The 15,755-nt window shown below is 40.3% G+C and overlaps 1 protein-coding gene across 2 annotated transcripts in view; it reads right to left on the reverse strand.

Moving 5' to 3' along the window:
• Positions 1-9,152: 9,152 nt before the first annotated feature.
• Positions 9,153-15,755, reverse strand: part of LOC129750772 (titin homolog) — a 161,784-nt gene continuing 155,181 nt past the window's right edge. For both annotated transcript variants that reach the window (XM_055745801.1, XM_055745800.1), the window contains exon 10: positions 9,153-11,302. In XM_055745801.1, the coding sequence (XP_055601776.1) occupies positions 11,252-11,302 (51 nt within the window). In that variant the 3' untranslated portion in view covers positions 9,153-11,251. The remainder of the gene's footprint in view (positions 11,303-15,755) is intronic.

Below are 15,755 nucleotides of genomic sequence, written 5' to 3' on the forward strand. Positions count from 1 at the left end.
TCAGAAGTAATATCGATATTACTAAAACACGCGGGAGAAACTAAAAACGCACTTCTTCACGTCTCAACAATGGCGTCCCTTTTCGTCTGTCATACACTGATGTTTGATGCAGTGTTGCCTAGTTTACTGATTTAGGATTGAGTATCACATCTCCTTTTGTTTATTACTGTTTAAGTTTAGACGTCGATTATTTTTTTTTTTTTTTGTAGATTATTTATTTGAAACGGCTCATACCTTTAGGCTTTAAGGAGCCAAACTCGTTTTGTTTGATTACAATTGTGTACTTAGATCTAGTTCACTTTTTTTTTTGAAGAAAAAGAAAGATAGAAAGGGAAATATGAAAATGAAGAGAATTATAGTCGAAGATCGATAGCTTTTAGGAAAAGGTATATCTCGAACATATAGTCCAAGTCCATCATACCTAATACATCCCTCACTGGAACGTCGGGTGGTTTTCCTCGGGCCCGAAGGGAATCTATAAAGTTCGCTCTGGCGAATAGGTGGTCCTCACACGACCAAACAATATGCTCGATGTCATGGTAACCTAGACCACATCCGCATAAATTGCTGCCAGCAATATTTAAACGATAGAGTACCGCATTCATGGAATAATGATTGGACATGAGACGGGAAAATATACGAATAAAATCCCGAGTCAGGTTCAATCTATTAAACCAGGGTTTAAGGCTTACCTTTGGGATAATCGAGTGGAACCACCGACCCAACTCATCCTCGTCCCATCTACGCTGCCAGTTGACAAGACAGTTTCTTCGAGCCAAGAAGTAAAATTCGTTGAATACGATTTCACGCTGGTAAATGTTGCCTTCCATCGCACCCACTTTTGCAAGGGAATCTGCCCTCTCATTGCCTGCTATTGAGCAATGTGAGGGGACCCAGATAAAGGTGATAGAAAAGCAACGTCTTGATAAAGTGGTCAATATATCTCGTATCATTTCGAGGAAGTACGGCGTGAATTTTCCTGGTTTTATAGAGCGGATTGCTTCAACAGAGCTGAGACTATCAGTTATAATGTAGTAGTGTTCAATAGGTCGTGTGGCGATACTATTCAAAGCCCAGTGAATAGCTGCTAACTCTGCAACATATACAGAGCATGGTGACTGGAGACTGTGAGATGCGCTGGATATTTCGTTGAACACTCCAAATCCTGTTGTTTCTTCTATAAGTGATCCATCGGTAAAGTACATTTTATCAGCATCGACGTGTCTATATTTAGCTTCGAAAATTCTTGGAATCAGAAGAGGACGATGCGGATCCGGGATTCCACGAATTTCCTGCTGCATAGACAAATCAAACTGGACAGAAGAATGATCGTAGTCTGGGCTACAAACACGAGTTGGAGAATACGAAGAAGGGTTTACCTGCATTGACATGAGGATATGGTATAGGGGAGGAGCGGGCTATATGCGCCTATTAAGCAGAACACTGATTTAATCAAATATCACGTCGAGTATGTGTACAAAAACTATATACACGTGTGCATGCATCTGTTTTCTATACAATGGAGTGATTTTTATGCTAAAATTTTCTTCTGTTTCCAAGAAAACGATTTTATTGTAAGTGTTGTCTAAAATGCCGAACCTCAAACCGTGCGGGCTAAATGCGCCTATTTATGTTTTGAACAAAATTTCTGTTTTTTGGGCAATATTTCCGTATAATTTCATTGAAACTGCTAGAAAGTAATAATTTCCGTACAACAAAGCTGAAGTTTCATAAAAATCTATGTATATTATAACTTCGTGGAATCAAACAAAAGTTAGGGTTGCCATACTATGGAGGCAGTTCATCCATGAGAAAAACATTATCAAATCTGTCTTTAGATCTTCAATTCTCTCTTAAGATGTTATTCAGAGCTTAGATTTGAAGGTTCAATGATAAAAATCATTTATTTATTCTATTTAACCTGTTATTTTAGGATGGAGGCATTTTACAAACATGTTGGGGGCATACAAAAACACTCTATTATTCCACTATATAATCATTATTAAACGTCCACAAAAGCTGAAATATGTTTAATTTCTTAAGTTAATTAGAGTTAGAAACAAAAACCATCCTAGTTTTTGTTTTAAACTTCCTTACGTATAATTTTTAAAAGTCGAAATATTACATCAAAATGTATTAAAACCTTGTTTGATTTTTTAAATTTTTTTGAGTTTATAAATTCATAAAATTCTTTCTTGCCTTATGTTCTAAGCGTATCACCCTCAAAATGCATTGGTCAGGTAAGCTGTCTAGTCAGCCATTTCGCCAAACAGCCGTAGGGTCATTTAACCCGATAGGCCCATTTAGGAAACCTTTCCCCTACAGACATAAATCTGGTTTGAACATTTTGCTCAAGTAACCTTTCGAAATTTACAATCACCAATGGGTTCATGACCTCACACCTGATGAGGAACCGAAGTGATAGTAAATTGAATCGATCTTTCAAAGGGAGTATTCCTGCCAAAACTTCAAGACTCATGTTGTGTGTTGAGGGCATACAGCCCAAAGCGATACGGAGACAACGGTATTGGATACGCTCTAGTTTGATGAGGTGAGTTTTGGCAGCTGACTGGAAACAGAAGCTACCATATTCCATAACGGATAGAATAGTTGTTCGATACAATTTGATAAGATCTTCTGGATGGGCTCCCCACCAGGTGCCAGTAATTGATCGGAGAAAATTGATTCTTTGTTGGCATTTTCCTTTCAGATACTCAATGTGGGCTCTCCAGGTACACTTGGAATCAAACCAAACCCCAAGATACTTGAAACTCCTCGATTGAGTGATCGTTCTGCCTAGGAGTTGAAGCTTAGGTTGAGCAGGTCTACGTTTCTTAGAGAAAACAACCATTTCCGTTTTCTGAGGGGAAAACTCAATCCCAAGCCCCAAAGCCCAGGAAGACAATCTGTCTAAAGTATCTTGTAAAGGCCTGTGCAGATGAGACTCAGTAGATCCTGTGACAGACACTACTCCGTCATCTGCAAGTTGTCTTAGAGTGCAGCCTTCAGAGAGACAGCTGTCGATGTCACTCACATAAAAGTTGTACAAAAGTGGACTCAAACATGAACCCTGTGGGAGGCCCATGTAAGATGTTCTTCTAACTGCAAAATCTCCGTGAGCAAAGTTCAAATGTTTCTCACAAAGTAAGCTGTATAAGATGTTGTTCAATAGAGGAGGCAGACCCCGGGAGTGCAACTTGTCTGACAAAACCTCTATTGAGACTGCATCAAAAGCTCCCTTTATGTCTAGAAACACTGAAGCCATTTGCTCACGTTTTGCGTACGCCATTTGTATCTCTGAAGATAGCAAAGCAAGACAATCGTTTGTCCCTTTGCCCCTTCGAAACCCAAATTGAGTATCTGAAAGACGTCGATTATATAATCATCATATCCGCTCGGTAATTTTATATCTCGCCGTGACCTGGAATTATCAGGGGTTAAAATAGCTTCTTGATTACTCATGAGACGGGGTGGGTCTTCTGTAGTTGGTGCTTCCGATGATTTAGATGCATCTGTTAATGCTTCGCTATCAGGTACACGTTTCACATGTGTAACATTACGTTCGTAAATTTTACCAGTGTCTTTGTTACGGATAGTGACCCTAGGCCCTCGTTTCTGTACTACGGTATACTCCTAACGGTCAAATGCTGGTGTGAGTTTGTTTCCTGGCAATAAATTTTTCATTAACACCGTATCTCCAGATTGTAAACTCGAGAACTTAGCACCTCGTTTCTCATCTTCCCTTTCTTTTCCTTTTTGCTTGGAAATTTGATCTGCTTCGCGTACATCATCATCAGTTGGTTGATACGAAACGTCAGTTAGTGAAGGAATTTTGGATCGAATCGTTCTACCAAAACATAATTCCGTGGGGGTTTTACCTGTCACTGAATGAGGCGTGGTATAATACATCATGAGATAATCGTATAAATCTTCTTTCCAGTTGCTTCCCATGGCATGACTGATTTGAAGGCGTTTCAGCAGCGAACGATTCTGCCTTTCAACCAACCCGTTTTCCTGAGGCCAGTAGGGTGTTGAATGATTAAGATGAATACCATGGTTCGTGCAGTAATTGTCAAACGTTTGACTAACGAACTACCTTGCATTGTCTAGTGTAATTGTGACAGGAAACCCTAGCCAGGTGAAAATCTTATGGAGTCGAATTGTGGTTTCCTTAGCAGTTATTTGTGACATTACTTCAATCTCTTTGTACCTACTGTAGTAATCTACAATAACTAAAAGGTACTCCCCAGAAGGTAATGGACCTAGGAAATCCAATGCTACATCAACCCATGCTTTTAATGGCATCTGCCTACGATGCATTGGTTCTGGTTTTTCAGGAAGAGTCACTAACCTGCATCCTTCACAAGAAGTCACGTGCTTGATAATCTCACGATCCATTCCAGGCCACCAAACGCGATCTCTTAAGCGACGTTTCATTACAGTTTCACCCGGATGGCCTTCATGAGCTAAGGCAAGCATTCTAGCTCGTAGTATTTGGGGTACAATTAATTTACTACCACGTACTAACAAATCTCCTACGAAGCCAAGTTCTGTTCGGAACATTTCATACGGTTTAACCGATTCTAATCCCCATTTACCAGTTTGGATGCTTTCACGGACGAGTTTAAGCTCTTCATCTTCCTGTGAAGCTTTTTCAAGCTCACTGGTATCGATAGCTGCAGATTCCATTACAGCCAAAATTAAAAATTCGTTATCACCATCGAAATCTTTTTTGTCAATCACTTTAGAAAGTCGCGAGAGTGGGTCAGCAATATTGGTTGAGCCTTTTCTATAACGAACTACATAGGAGTAAGCTTGTAGCCGTAATATCCAGCGCTCTATTCGAGCACAGGGTCGAGATGTGGTTGAAAATATGGCTTCTAACGGCTTATGGTCAGTCTCTAACTCGAACTTTCTCCCTAGGAGATACACCGAGAAGCGTTCTACCGCCCAAACTATTGCCAGCGCCTCCTTTTCAGTTTGGCAATACCTTTTTCTGTTGGGCTGAGACTTTTACTAGCATATGAAATAATGCGAGGGTTGCAATCATCTTTTGGATCCTTAAACTGGACCAGTACCGCACCTAGTCCCACGGGTGAAGCATCGACGATCAAACGGGTACGTAGAGAGTTATCAAAACATTTTAATGTTTTAATATCAGATATCATTTCCTTTAACTTGTTGAATGCTTTTTCCTATACATCCTCCCAAACGAACGGAGTTCCTGTATGCGTTAATGCTCGGAGTGGAGCAGTAACCGTTGCCAGATCTGGTAAAAATCTCCCTATGTAGGTGACTAATCCGAGATAGCTTTTAAGCTCTTCAACTGTTTCAGGTGATCTGAAAGTTTTTAATGTTGCTATTTTATCATTTGTCGGTTTGATGCCCTTTGCTGAAATGTGATGGCCCAAAAATGTTACTTCTTTAGTTCTAAAAACACATTTATCAAAATTCAGCAGAACATTTTTAGCCTTCAATATTGCTTATACTTTTTCCAATTCCCGGTTGTGTTCAATCTCTGTTTCGCCAAAAACCAAAATATCATCAACAAAGTTGACAGTATTCTCGCAGTCTGATAAACTCTGTTCAATAATCATTTGGAACATCTCTGGGGCGCATGAAATGCCGAACATAAGTCGCTTGTATCGGAAAACCCCTTTGTGTGTTATAAAAGTGGTTATATATCTGCAGGATTCTTTGAGCTCTATTTGATGGAACGCATCTTTTATGTCCAATCTACTGAATACACGAGCTTCTTTCAGTTTCGGCAGGAAGTCTTCGAAAGTTGGCATCATGTAGGCTTCTCGTTTGATTGCCTGATTTGCTCTTCTCATGTCAACGCACAACCTGAGTTCCCCGTTGTCTTTAACAATGACAACTAAAGGAGAGACCCATTCACTGTACTCATTTACTGGCTCTATTATGTCTGCAACAAGTAAAGATTCTAATTTGTGCTCTATCTTTTGGAGAAGAGCAACAGGCGGGCGGCGTGCATGCTGAACAACCGGAGTAATAGACTTATCAATTGAAATATCGAGTTGGATTCCTTTAAATTTAGGAAACGGTTGTTTTCTAGAAATCTGTAGATTGAAAATCTCCATTGGTTGAGTGCTAGGTAGACCCAAGACTAAAACACCTAATTCTTTCGCGGTGACACGACCTAATAGACACTGTGAACCCTCTTGGATCACGTAGAAGGTGGCTTCTTTTTCAATACGTTTATCCGGAGTTTCGATAGCGATGGTTGCTTCAAAAAATTCTTTAACCAGCAAGGGCTGTGATGACTTTCCGTATCCTTTAAATTTCTGATTTGACTGTAATCTATGAGCTTTAACTTCAACACCACTAGCTTCCATTTTTTGCCATGTCACATCATCTATTATATTCTTTTCAGACCCGGAGTCAATAAGAACCTGAATGAGTATGCCGCCAACCGTCACCCAGAGAAGCTCATCCCCGTCTCCGATATTGAACACAAAACTAGTATAATTACCTAAAAAACACAATCATACGATAGACTTATAAATCTATTTTTTTTTGTTTGTTAGTCACCGAATTACCTGGATCGTTCAATTCGATATTTCTAACCGACTGATATCTCGATCGTTTTGGGCTGCCCGCAAGACCACCACTAGATCCATGGCCACGTTTAGGTGGAGGACGCGTCACACGACGTGTGTAATTTTGTTGTGACCGGCAACATCTAGCATAATGTCCTTTCCGGTTACATTTCCTGCAGTACTCATGTAAAGCGGGACATTCACTGTCGTCCCCTCTATGCCCACGTTTACCACATCTGGAACGACCGTATTTGGGAGTTGCATTATTGTTCTCGATTCTGTTCACTTCAATCGAACCCGATAGTTCACTGGAGGTCGACATTTGATTTGCTTGGAATTTTACTGATTGGTAACCATTCTCATAACATCGTCCAGGGTAAGAACTTCTTTCTGAAGAAGTTTTTCGCGAAGTTCTAATGGAGCCAACTGGACTATTTTGTCAATAATACTTATTTCGTAGCTTTCCTGTTTGTTTCCCCCGAAATTACAGCTGCTGGCTAATTCCATACATTTCAAAAGAAACTTATCGTTCATATCGGTTGGTTTTTCTGACCAGAATAGGAACCGTTTGTACGCTTCATGCTGCTTAGGAGCGAAATACTCGTCCAATTTTTCGATTGCCACTTTAAACGGATCTATTCCTCTAGCTTCCTCGACGTCTGCTCCAGGAATGCTAGCAAATATTTCTTGGACGTCTGGCCCTGCTCTAGCCAAAAAAATATTTTTCAAACGGGTTTTGTTGGTTACATTATTGGCTAGTGCCAAATATTCAAACTGTCGTTTGTAACGCACCCATTTGTCCCTGACTTCGTTTGAGGCCATCAGTTTAAAATCAAATGATGGTAAATCGAATCTCTCCATTTCCTGCCAAACAAATACATCTATTAAAATAACCTCATTTAATGGATTATTGATTTCAAACCTTTCGCGTTACGGTTTCCTCAACCTCGATTCCGGTTTTACACGTAACCTCAATTCCGGTCTTTCCGCGACCTAAATTACGGTCTTACGCTCGACCTATTTCCGATCTCCGTGATCTCGTTCCGGTCTTACTCTGACCTTCGGTTTCCGTTAACCTCTGTTACGGTCTTCCTGACCTACGGCTTGCAGTCTCCCGGACCTGGCCTTCTCGGATTCCTGAATGAATCGCAATAAATCGTCATTCGTTTTTTTCTTTTTGTTTGTTTGTTTTCCCCGGTTCTTAAATATTTACATACCTGCCGATTCCAGGGTGAGTTCGCCCTTCTCGTCGCCACTTGTGGTACTCTCAATAAAACACGGATTACTAACGATATAATATTTATTCCACTTCTTCAGAAGTAATATCGATATTACTAAAACACGCGGGAGAAACTAAAAACGCACTTCTTCACGTCTCAACAATGGCGTCCCTTTTCGTCTGTCATACACTGATGTTTGATGCAGTGTTGCCTAGTTTACTGATTTAGGATTGTGTATCACAGTCTCGCATCAATTAACTGTATTGAAGAAGTAGTACCCAATAGAGTAAGGCACTACATTTTTCGATACAGTTAATTATGGATGGTTCGACCGCCATGTGAGTGTGCACATGTGCCGAACGGACAAATCTTCTATCCGTCTTTCATTTCAACGCTTTAACCCTCATCCATAAAGCCGCAAATTCATTTCATAAATTAAATTAAACCTTTCATTGATTAACAGGTTTTTTTATGCTCAAGTGTACAACTTCTCTGGAGCCACTTTTTTAAATATATATTTCATTTTCTTTGCCCATTTGATATCAAAATAGATTTGCTATATTTATTTATTCCATCGTATTGTCGATTTTGATGTTCGAACGATGTCGATAATGAACGCGGGACCATTAAGTAAGTAAGTATTGTTCGAACTACTTGAAAAAAAAAACTCTCTGGAGCCACATTAGAATCACTTATTTTGTTGATTACTCTACCTACATAAAATCTGAACATGCGAAACTTTTAAAAATTAAATGAATAAATCAATATTTGAAAAGTCAGGCGTTCGGAAATGTTTAGTTGCAGAAAAACAAAACCCACATTGTTTTTATTCAATAGATGTTAATTATAACACCTTCCAATTCAATGATTTATTACACAAAGGGGGAAAAAAACCTAACTGAGACATATGCACGTATGAACACGAACATGTATAAATGTTGGGGAACAATAGGGTTGGGGATATTGGAAATGATTATGACAATCAATAACTTGATTCACTTGTTTTCTATACTACTCGATTTAGAATATTGCTTCAATGAGAGGGAAAATATACTTTTTACCTTTTTGATATTTGCCTCTTCTAACCTTAACTGTTTTTTTTTCTTGATTCACTTTTAGCTTAGGATAGTAGCTGTGTTGATGAGAGCTAGCACCATTTCCACACTCTCGAACAATCTGAAATTTTACTCACATTCATACAGCGACATTCATTCCAAATTCTTCTATAGTTCAACATGTTTATTTTTAATAAATTTATATTAGTTTATACGTATAGCTTTAGAAGCTGTTTTTTCACGATTTAAATTGCGTATTTCTGTGCTTAAATACCCAACAGTTGATAATATATGATCAACAGGATAGTTTTTCTCTCTTTAACAATAAGCTGAGCAGTTTTACAATTCACCTTTTTTTCGTTTTAAGAATCAACAGATTAGCAATTGTGCGTGTTTTTTTTTACTCTAATATATATTTGATTGCTCTTTTCGCTCAACAGCTCGTCTAATCAATTTTTTGTTCTAATTTTAAGTTTACATTTCTTTTAACTTAGGAGGGAGATTTGCTCGAAATAGTTTAGTGGAAATCTTTCTGACTTGGTTACGTTCTAATACAAAAAAAAAGTTGGGGTATTCTCGTTTACAATTTTTTTTTCTACTTCCCAAATTTATTCTCAGTCTAGTGTCTGCATACTTTGCATTCAGTATGTTGAAGGGAATTTACCCACTTCTCAAACGTACCAATTGTTATATGTTTTAGCGAATAAATAGTTTAGGCGTATTTTCACTGTTCACACTTTTCCAACTTAGTTTTTAGAAAATATCCACCTGGTAGGAAATCTCTAAAGAGTTGCTATCACATCTTAGTTTTACTGTTTCCGATGTAGATTTTTATCTACGTAGAGAAAGCCGATTGTAATTGGAACTTTACATTAATCAATTTTTTCCATGCTCAATTTTTAGGCTTAGTTTTATCATTCTAACAATGCAGCTATGTGTGCACATAATTATCTCTATACTCATATGTACTTATAAACTTTTTTTTCCAGTAAAGGTTCCAAATTGTCCCTAAAAAGAGCGTTTACAGTGTAATATTGCAACAGGTTTTTTTTATTATACGCCAACCCAAAATTCCTGGGTGGCAACTATTTCTAAATATAGCTAAGAGTGTGAATGTGTCTTTAAATCTAAAACCGATCCTTTACGCATATGTAGTTCGTCCTTTTTCTTTTCTAGTAAATGTGATTCTGAACTTGAAGTTGTTACACAATCATAAAATAGGAATAATAGGAAAACCAATCGTGTGGTTTTGGATAAATAACAATCAACCATTGTGGAAGTTGTGAGAGGAAATAAACATACATTACAAAACCGATTACATAAGGTAGCTTCTATAGGTTTAGGTTTTCGCGGATTGATCTTTATAAATATGTTGTTTTTTTTAATGAGTGAGGAGAATTTCAGTACCAGTATTATACAAAAAAAAATCCATATTTTCATTTTTTTTCCTAACGTAAAGACAGACAAATAGAGAAACTATTTTCAGGATACTGCTGTTAATGATTGGTGCTTTACATTCTCGCGTTGCGTTTTGTTTCGTTCAAAATTTTAGTCTCTATCCCACTAGAGATTAAAATCAAGTATTATGAGTAAGTATTCTCTCCGGGTGGATTTGTAACGATTTTGGAAGTTCACCTCAGCCCTCCACTCATCCAACCCTACTTTGTAGGGTAACATGGGGAACAGAGCTGGAGCTAGTTTTCCAAATAAACGCCCAACTCCTCCTTTGATCATTTGTATGTGTGTATTTCTATCTCCTTACTTACTGCTGTGTGTGTGTTTGTGCGTGTGTAACATTCGACTTGTTCTGTAGATGTCTATTTGTTCTGAATATTGCTCGGTTCTGTTTCAATAAGAAATTAACTTTGTGTTCAGCGTCAAAAGTGGTATTTTTGGCAGTTCTATCACATGCGATACCGAACAATGGCAGTTCAGCTTCCCACCATCGAACAATATGGCTCATGAAGTTTGATTTTTCCATAGAAAAAGCAGCTTTTTCAATAGCTAATACAACCAGCCAGTTGAAGCTAGTTTATTTTTCGTCAGACGATACAATCGTTAGGGATCTTTAAAAGAATTCCGAAGAAGCACAATTCCGACCGGGAAAATAGAGCTAAGCTTTCCGACTGGGAATGAGTTCTCGCATAATCAAAGAAATGAGTGCTTTTGATTTTTGTGTAAGCCTAATAGTGAGAGAGAGCGTGAGTGAATGATCGTCGGTGGCGTGAGTGAGGAAAATTCCGTCGAAGAAGCGCTTTTGATTCAGGGGGTTGTTCTCAACATCCGACAGCTGTACAGGACTGGGACGACCGGACGGATTGTGTTGTGGCGGCGGACGGAGCGGATGGATGCGGTGATGGATGGTGTGTCTGTTCGAATGTGCTACTCACAATACTTGATTTTAAATGAGTCGTTCTCATGTCTCTATCGTTGGCCCCGTTAGCTTGGTAGCATAAACGTTGGCAACCTGTTGGGAAAAGAGAGAGAAGAGAAAAAGGTGAGTTATTCAAAAATGTATAAGCTCATTGAGGGCGATAAACATTTATTTAAACAGTACAGGCAGGGTAGCTTTTCGATTTCAAGAAGCTTTACAATCAACAAAATCACTCAGAGGATGCAGATGTTGGACCGCTTTTCGATCCTAAAAGACCATTAGTTCTGTTTTCCATTTTATCCTAGAGTGGCCTTTCCTTGGTACCTATATCAACGGATCTTGGACTTTCCGAGAATTAAAAACTTTTTTGGTGGACTGCAGCATGCTCGCACCTTATCTTTTTGGGCAAACGACAAAGGAAGGGTACTCAGAGTATACCTCAAGTGACCACATACAACGAATCCAATTCTCGACATTCTTTCAGAGAGTTCTTAGCACTAACTCACCACCTTTATGCGAATCATACCTAGATATAGCTTGCCAAATCGTGACTTCAACCTTCCTCTGCTGAATTTATCCTCGAACGACGTCTTCCGGAAGCTGTCTACGTTAGATGAAACAAAAGGATCTGGACCAGATGGCGTTCCTCCAATTCTGGTTAAGAAATGCGCCGATACGTTATCCGTACCAATTTCGATTATTTTTAACCAATCGTTAACGGAAGGTACTTTTCCCACCGCATGGAAAATCGCATCGATCACTCCAATCCTCAAATCCGGGGACTTGCATCCAGTGGAAAACTAGCGAGGGATTTCGATTCTAAGTTGTTCGTCTAAGGTATTCGAGAGCCTCGTTTATGACTTACTTTATCAATTGGTGCATCAATGTATTTTTGAAGATCAACATGGATTCATGAAACGAAGATCTACGACCACCAATCTTATGATGTACGTTTCGAAGTTGGTAACTAGGCTAGGAAAACGTCAACAAGTCTATGCAATTTATGTAGACTTGAGTAAGGCTTTTGATAGAGTACCGCACAAATTTGTCATCGAAAAACTGCGTCGGATAGGACTACCTAATTGGTTTTGCGAATGGATCAGCTCTTATCTCGTAGACCGGACTGCTTACGTACGACTAAACAACGTGAACTCGACGCCTTTTCGAAATCACTTCTGGAGTTCATCTGGGACCTTTGATCTTCGTTCTTTTTATCAACGATCTATGCGCTATCATTGAATCGGAAAAGTTGTTGTACGCCGACGAGCTCAAAATTTTTCGTACCATAGCTTCACTAGTTGACTGCTGTGCTCTCCAAAAAGACATCGATTCAATTCTAACGTGGTGTCATCAGAATGGTATGGCTCCTAATATTTCCAAATGTATTGTCATATCTTTCACTCTTAAACGTCAAACTTTGAACTTCGAGTACAAAATGTCATCGACTACCTTTAAAAATGTAATTATTATAAATCTCCTAAGAGGACGAATGACCAAGTTGGTTAAAATCCTCTATAAATAAACAAAATAGAATAGAATAGAATCGACTACCTTAAGCCGCAATTCCATCGTCGAGGACCTTGGCATAATTTTAGACACCAAGCTTTCTTCTTTTCTTAATTCTATATTTTCCCTTTTTCATTTTAGTCACTTGTCTGTACACATTCGTTGTCTTGTCACAAGTTGGGGCCACCTTCTTCCATTACTTAACCTGGAGAGATTCCCTTCCGCATACTGCTTCCGCTTCTTTACTTTACTGCTCTCCACTTCTTCAGCTTCTTCTCTTCCTCTACTTCGTTTCTTTCCCTCTAATTTCCTTTCTTGGCCATTTCCGTGCACTGCTCTTCAATTTTCCTCTCAACAATCGGCTACGCGATTCTTTCCGCCACTCTCTTTCTCTTTCTGACCCATAATTGACGACCTTTTCCCACTTCCAGGCTGTTTCCTTTTGGCTTGGATACGCCTGGCTTATTTCTTGGAACCACGTTACTGAACACTTTTGCGAAGGTTGATGAGAATCGTATGAGATCCCTCAGGCTCGACCGAATATGCCCGGAAGCACACCGCCGCTACTTTTGCTCCTTCACACCACACTTCCAGCTATGCCGTTTTGATGCTGTTGTGCAGCACTTGGACAGTGGAAAGGAGAGACTTGTTTTGCTTGGAGGTAGAACTAGGAATACTTATTTTCTATCTTAACATCCTATTTATAACAAAACCATCCCTATGGTATGGTATCTAACAGTTTATTAATTATGTGTATGTGTAATTATGTGTGTGGTTGCTATTTGTTCCATCGATTGCTTCGATTGGACAAATATCAACACTCCTTTTCAGCATATACATTCGCAATCTTTAAACTGCCTCTGGCGGCTCCTCCTGAAGATGGGGCTACTTCTCTTCAGCGCAAACACCGGACCTTATTCGTCGCATTCATTGCACGACTCTCTCGCCCCTGTTGCAGATCGATGACCTTTTCTCCGGCCTCCAGGTACGACGACCTTCCTCCAGCCTCCTGGTACGACGACCTTTCATGATCCCTGATCCGACGACCTCCATCTGGCTCCGATCCGACTACCTTACATCTGACCTCTGGTCTCGTTTCCCGTGCTACAACTCAAAGCTTTCTTCTTCACCGCGACGCCTTGCCTAAGGCCTGCGCCTCCCAGTGGTTCCCAGAATCTGGCCCGACGACTGCTTCGTTGTATCAGCCCAGCGACCTTCCGCTAGCTTCCGACTCGCCGACTTTCCAAGGATTCTGGTCTGGATCCATTGGAAGATCCGATCAAACGACCTTCCATGGCAACTATCCGAGGACCTCCCGTTTTTCCTGGCTTATCGACCTCCACATGGCTTCACGATTCGATGATCTTCCAGTTGGCTCCTGGTCTGACAACCTACCACGGTCTCCGGCTCGCCAGCGGTCCCGGCTCAACGACCTCCATATAGCTCTTCACCAACCTGCCTCGATGACCTCCCAATGGTTCCTGGTTCGTTGTTCTTCCAGGCTTCGGCTCGTTGTCCTTCCGTCGGCGCTGGCACTTTATGCTGAGGAGTGTTGTTGGAAGCACTTTGGGCAGTGGAAAGGAGAGACTTGTTCTGGTTGGTGGTAGAACCAGGAATACTTTTTTTCCTATCTTAACATCCTTTTCGTAGTAAACCATCCCTTTGGTTACATGTCTAACTGTTTAATAATTATGTGTATGTTGTTATTTGTCCCATCGATTGCTTCGATTGGACAAATCGCAAACGAAGCTGATGTGGGAGCCTTTATGTGAAGACCAATCTTATGGCAAAGTGTACGTCCGTTTGTTGCAAGCGATTCCCGGAAAAATCCTTCCGAGAACGGGTTACAATGGATCACTCGTACATGGACTCGCTTAGGTTGGCTAACTTTGGCCCACTTTCAAGTTAATAACGGGTGAACTACATCTTTTCGGGACCATGATGCCCGCCGTTTCTCACTGGAGTTTTGTTGACGTTGTTACGCGGGGAACCACGATCTTGAGCAGTTTTTTAAACGTGTTTCGACTCTCACTCAACGCAAGATGGCCGTTCGAGATAAAAATTAAAAGCGCGTTATTTCGTCAGGGATTGGAACGTATTCCCGACTGGCTTCTTCGATCTCACAAAATCGACTCCTCGAGCTGTCGTTGCTCGATTTCCATCCAAACTGGATGTGTATGTGTGCGTGTCTTCGAAGAAATCTCTCGAACTGGGGATCTCTGGGGGCTCTTTTTTAACGATGATGTTCTCTTCGGCTGTTCTCTTACAACTAGTATGTGTTAGTTTATCATTAATCCCTCGGTCAACCACACAGGGTGGACCTTCAGATCAGCAACAAATGTAGCAAGATGAACAGAAAAGACATTGAACTGTGTACGAGGCAAATGGCTTAGACTACGGTACTTATTTTTAGTGGAAGGGTGACAGACCAGATTGTTCTTCCAAGGCCTACTGGGACTTGTTCTTCAGCGACGAATCTTGGTTGTATAGCACTGTCTCGTACGACAAGCAGTATTAGAGACTTCCAGATGAATCCGCCCAAAAAGTCGAAGGGGCCGACCAGAGGCTGAATGATTCGATGAGGTCGATGTCGAGCGCGTTCAAACTAGGATTACTGGTAACGTAAATGCCTCCCTGTTTGGATTCTTCCGGATGGTTACTCGCCCCATGGATTCGCCAAACATGTCGAGCGTATTTCTGGATGCATTGCATGGTCGCAACAATGTCCGTCTGATTGATTGTGTTTTCAAGTTCACGTAGAGATGATGGTGATGTCAAAGGCACAACAATCTTGCGCGTCTTAGAGATGCCCACTTTTTTTACCAGTATGATGCATTTCATGTTCAGAATGTATTTTCCTGAGTTCGTCAGATTTTTCCCCGAATCCAACTGAAGAATAGTAGGCTTCCATGGAGCGCTCTGGCATCTTCCGCAATAGAAATTTGGAAACGTGCAATTTCGAACGTAATCAATGTCCCCGCAAAACCAGAAAGGAGAATTCGGTACTTTCTTCAGCTTCCTTCCAGATGGCTTAGGATGA

This window comes from Uranotaenia lowii, chromosome 3 (genome assembly GCF_029784155.1).
Source record: "Uranotaenia lowii strain MFRU-FL chromosome 3, ASM2978415v1, whole genome shotgun sequence".
NCBI classification, from domain to species: Eukaryota; Metazoa; Arthropoda; class Insecta; order Diptera; family Culicidae; genus Uranotaenia; species Uranotaenia lowii.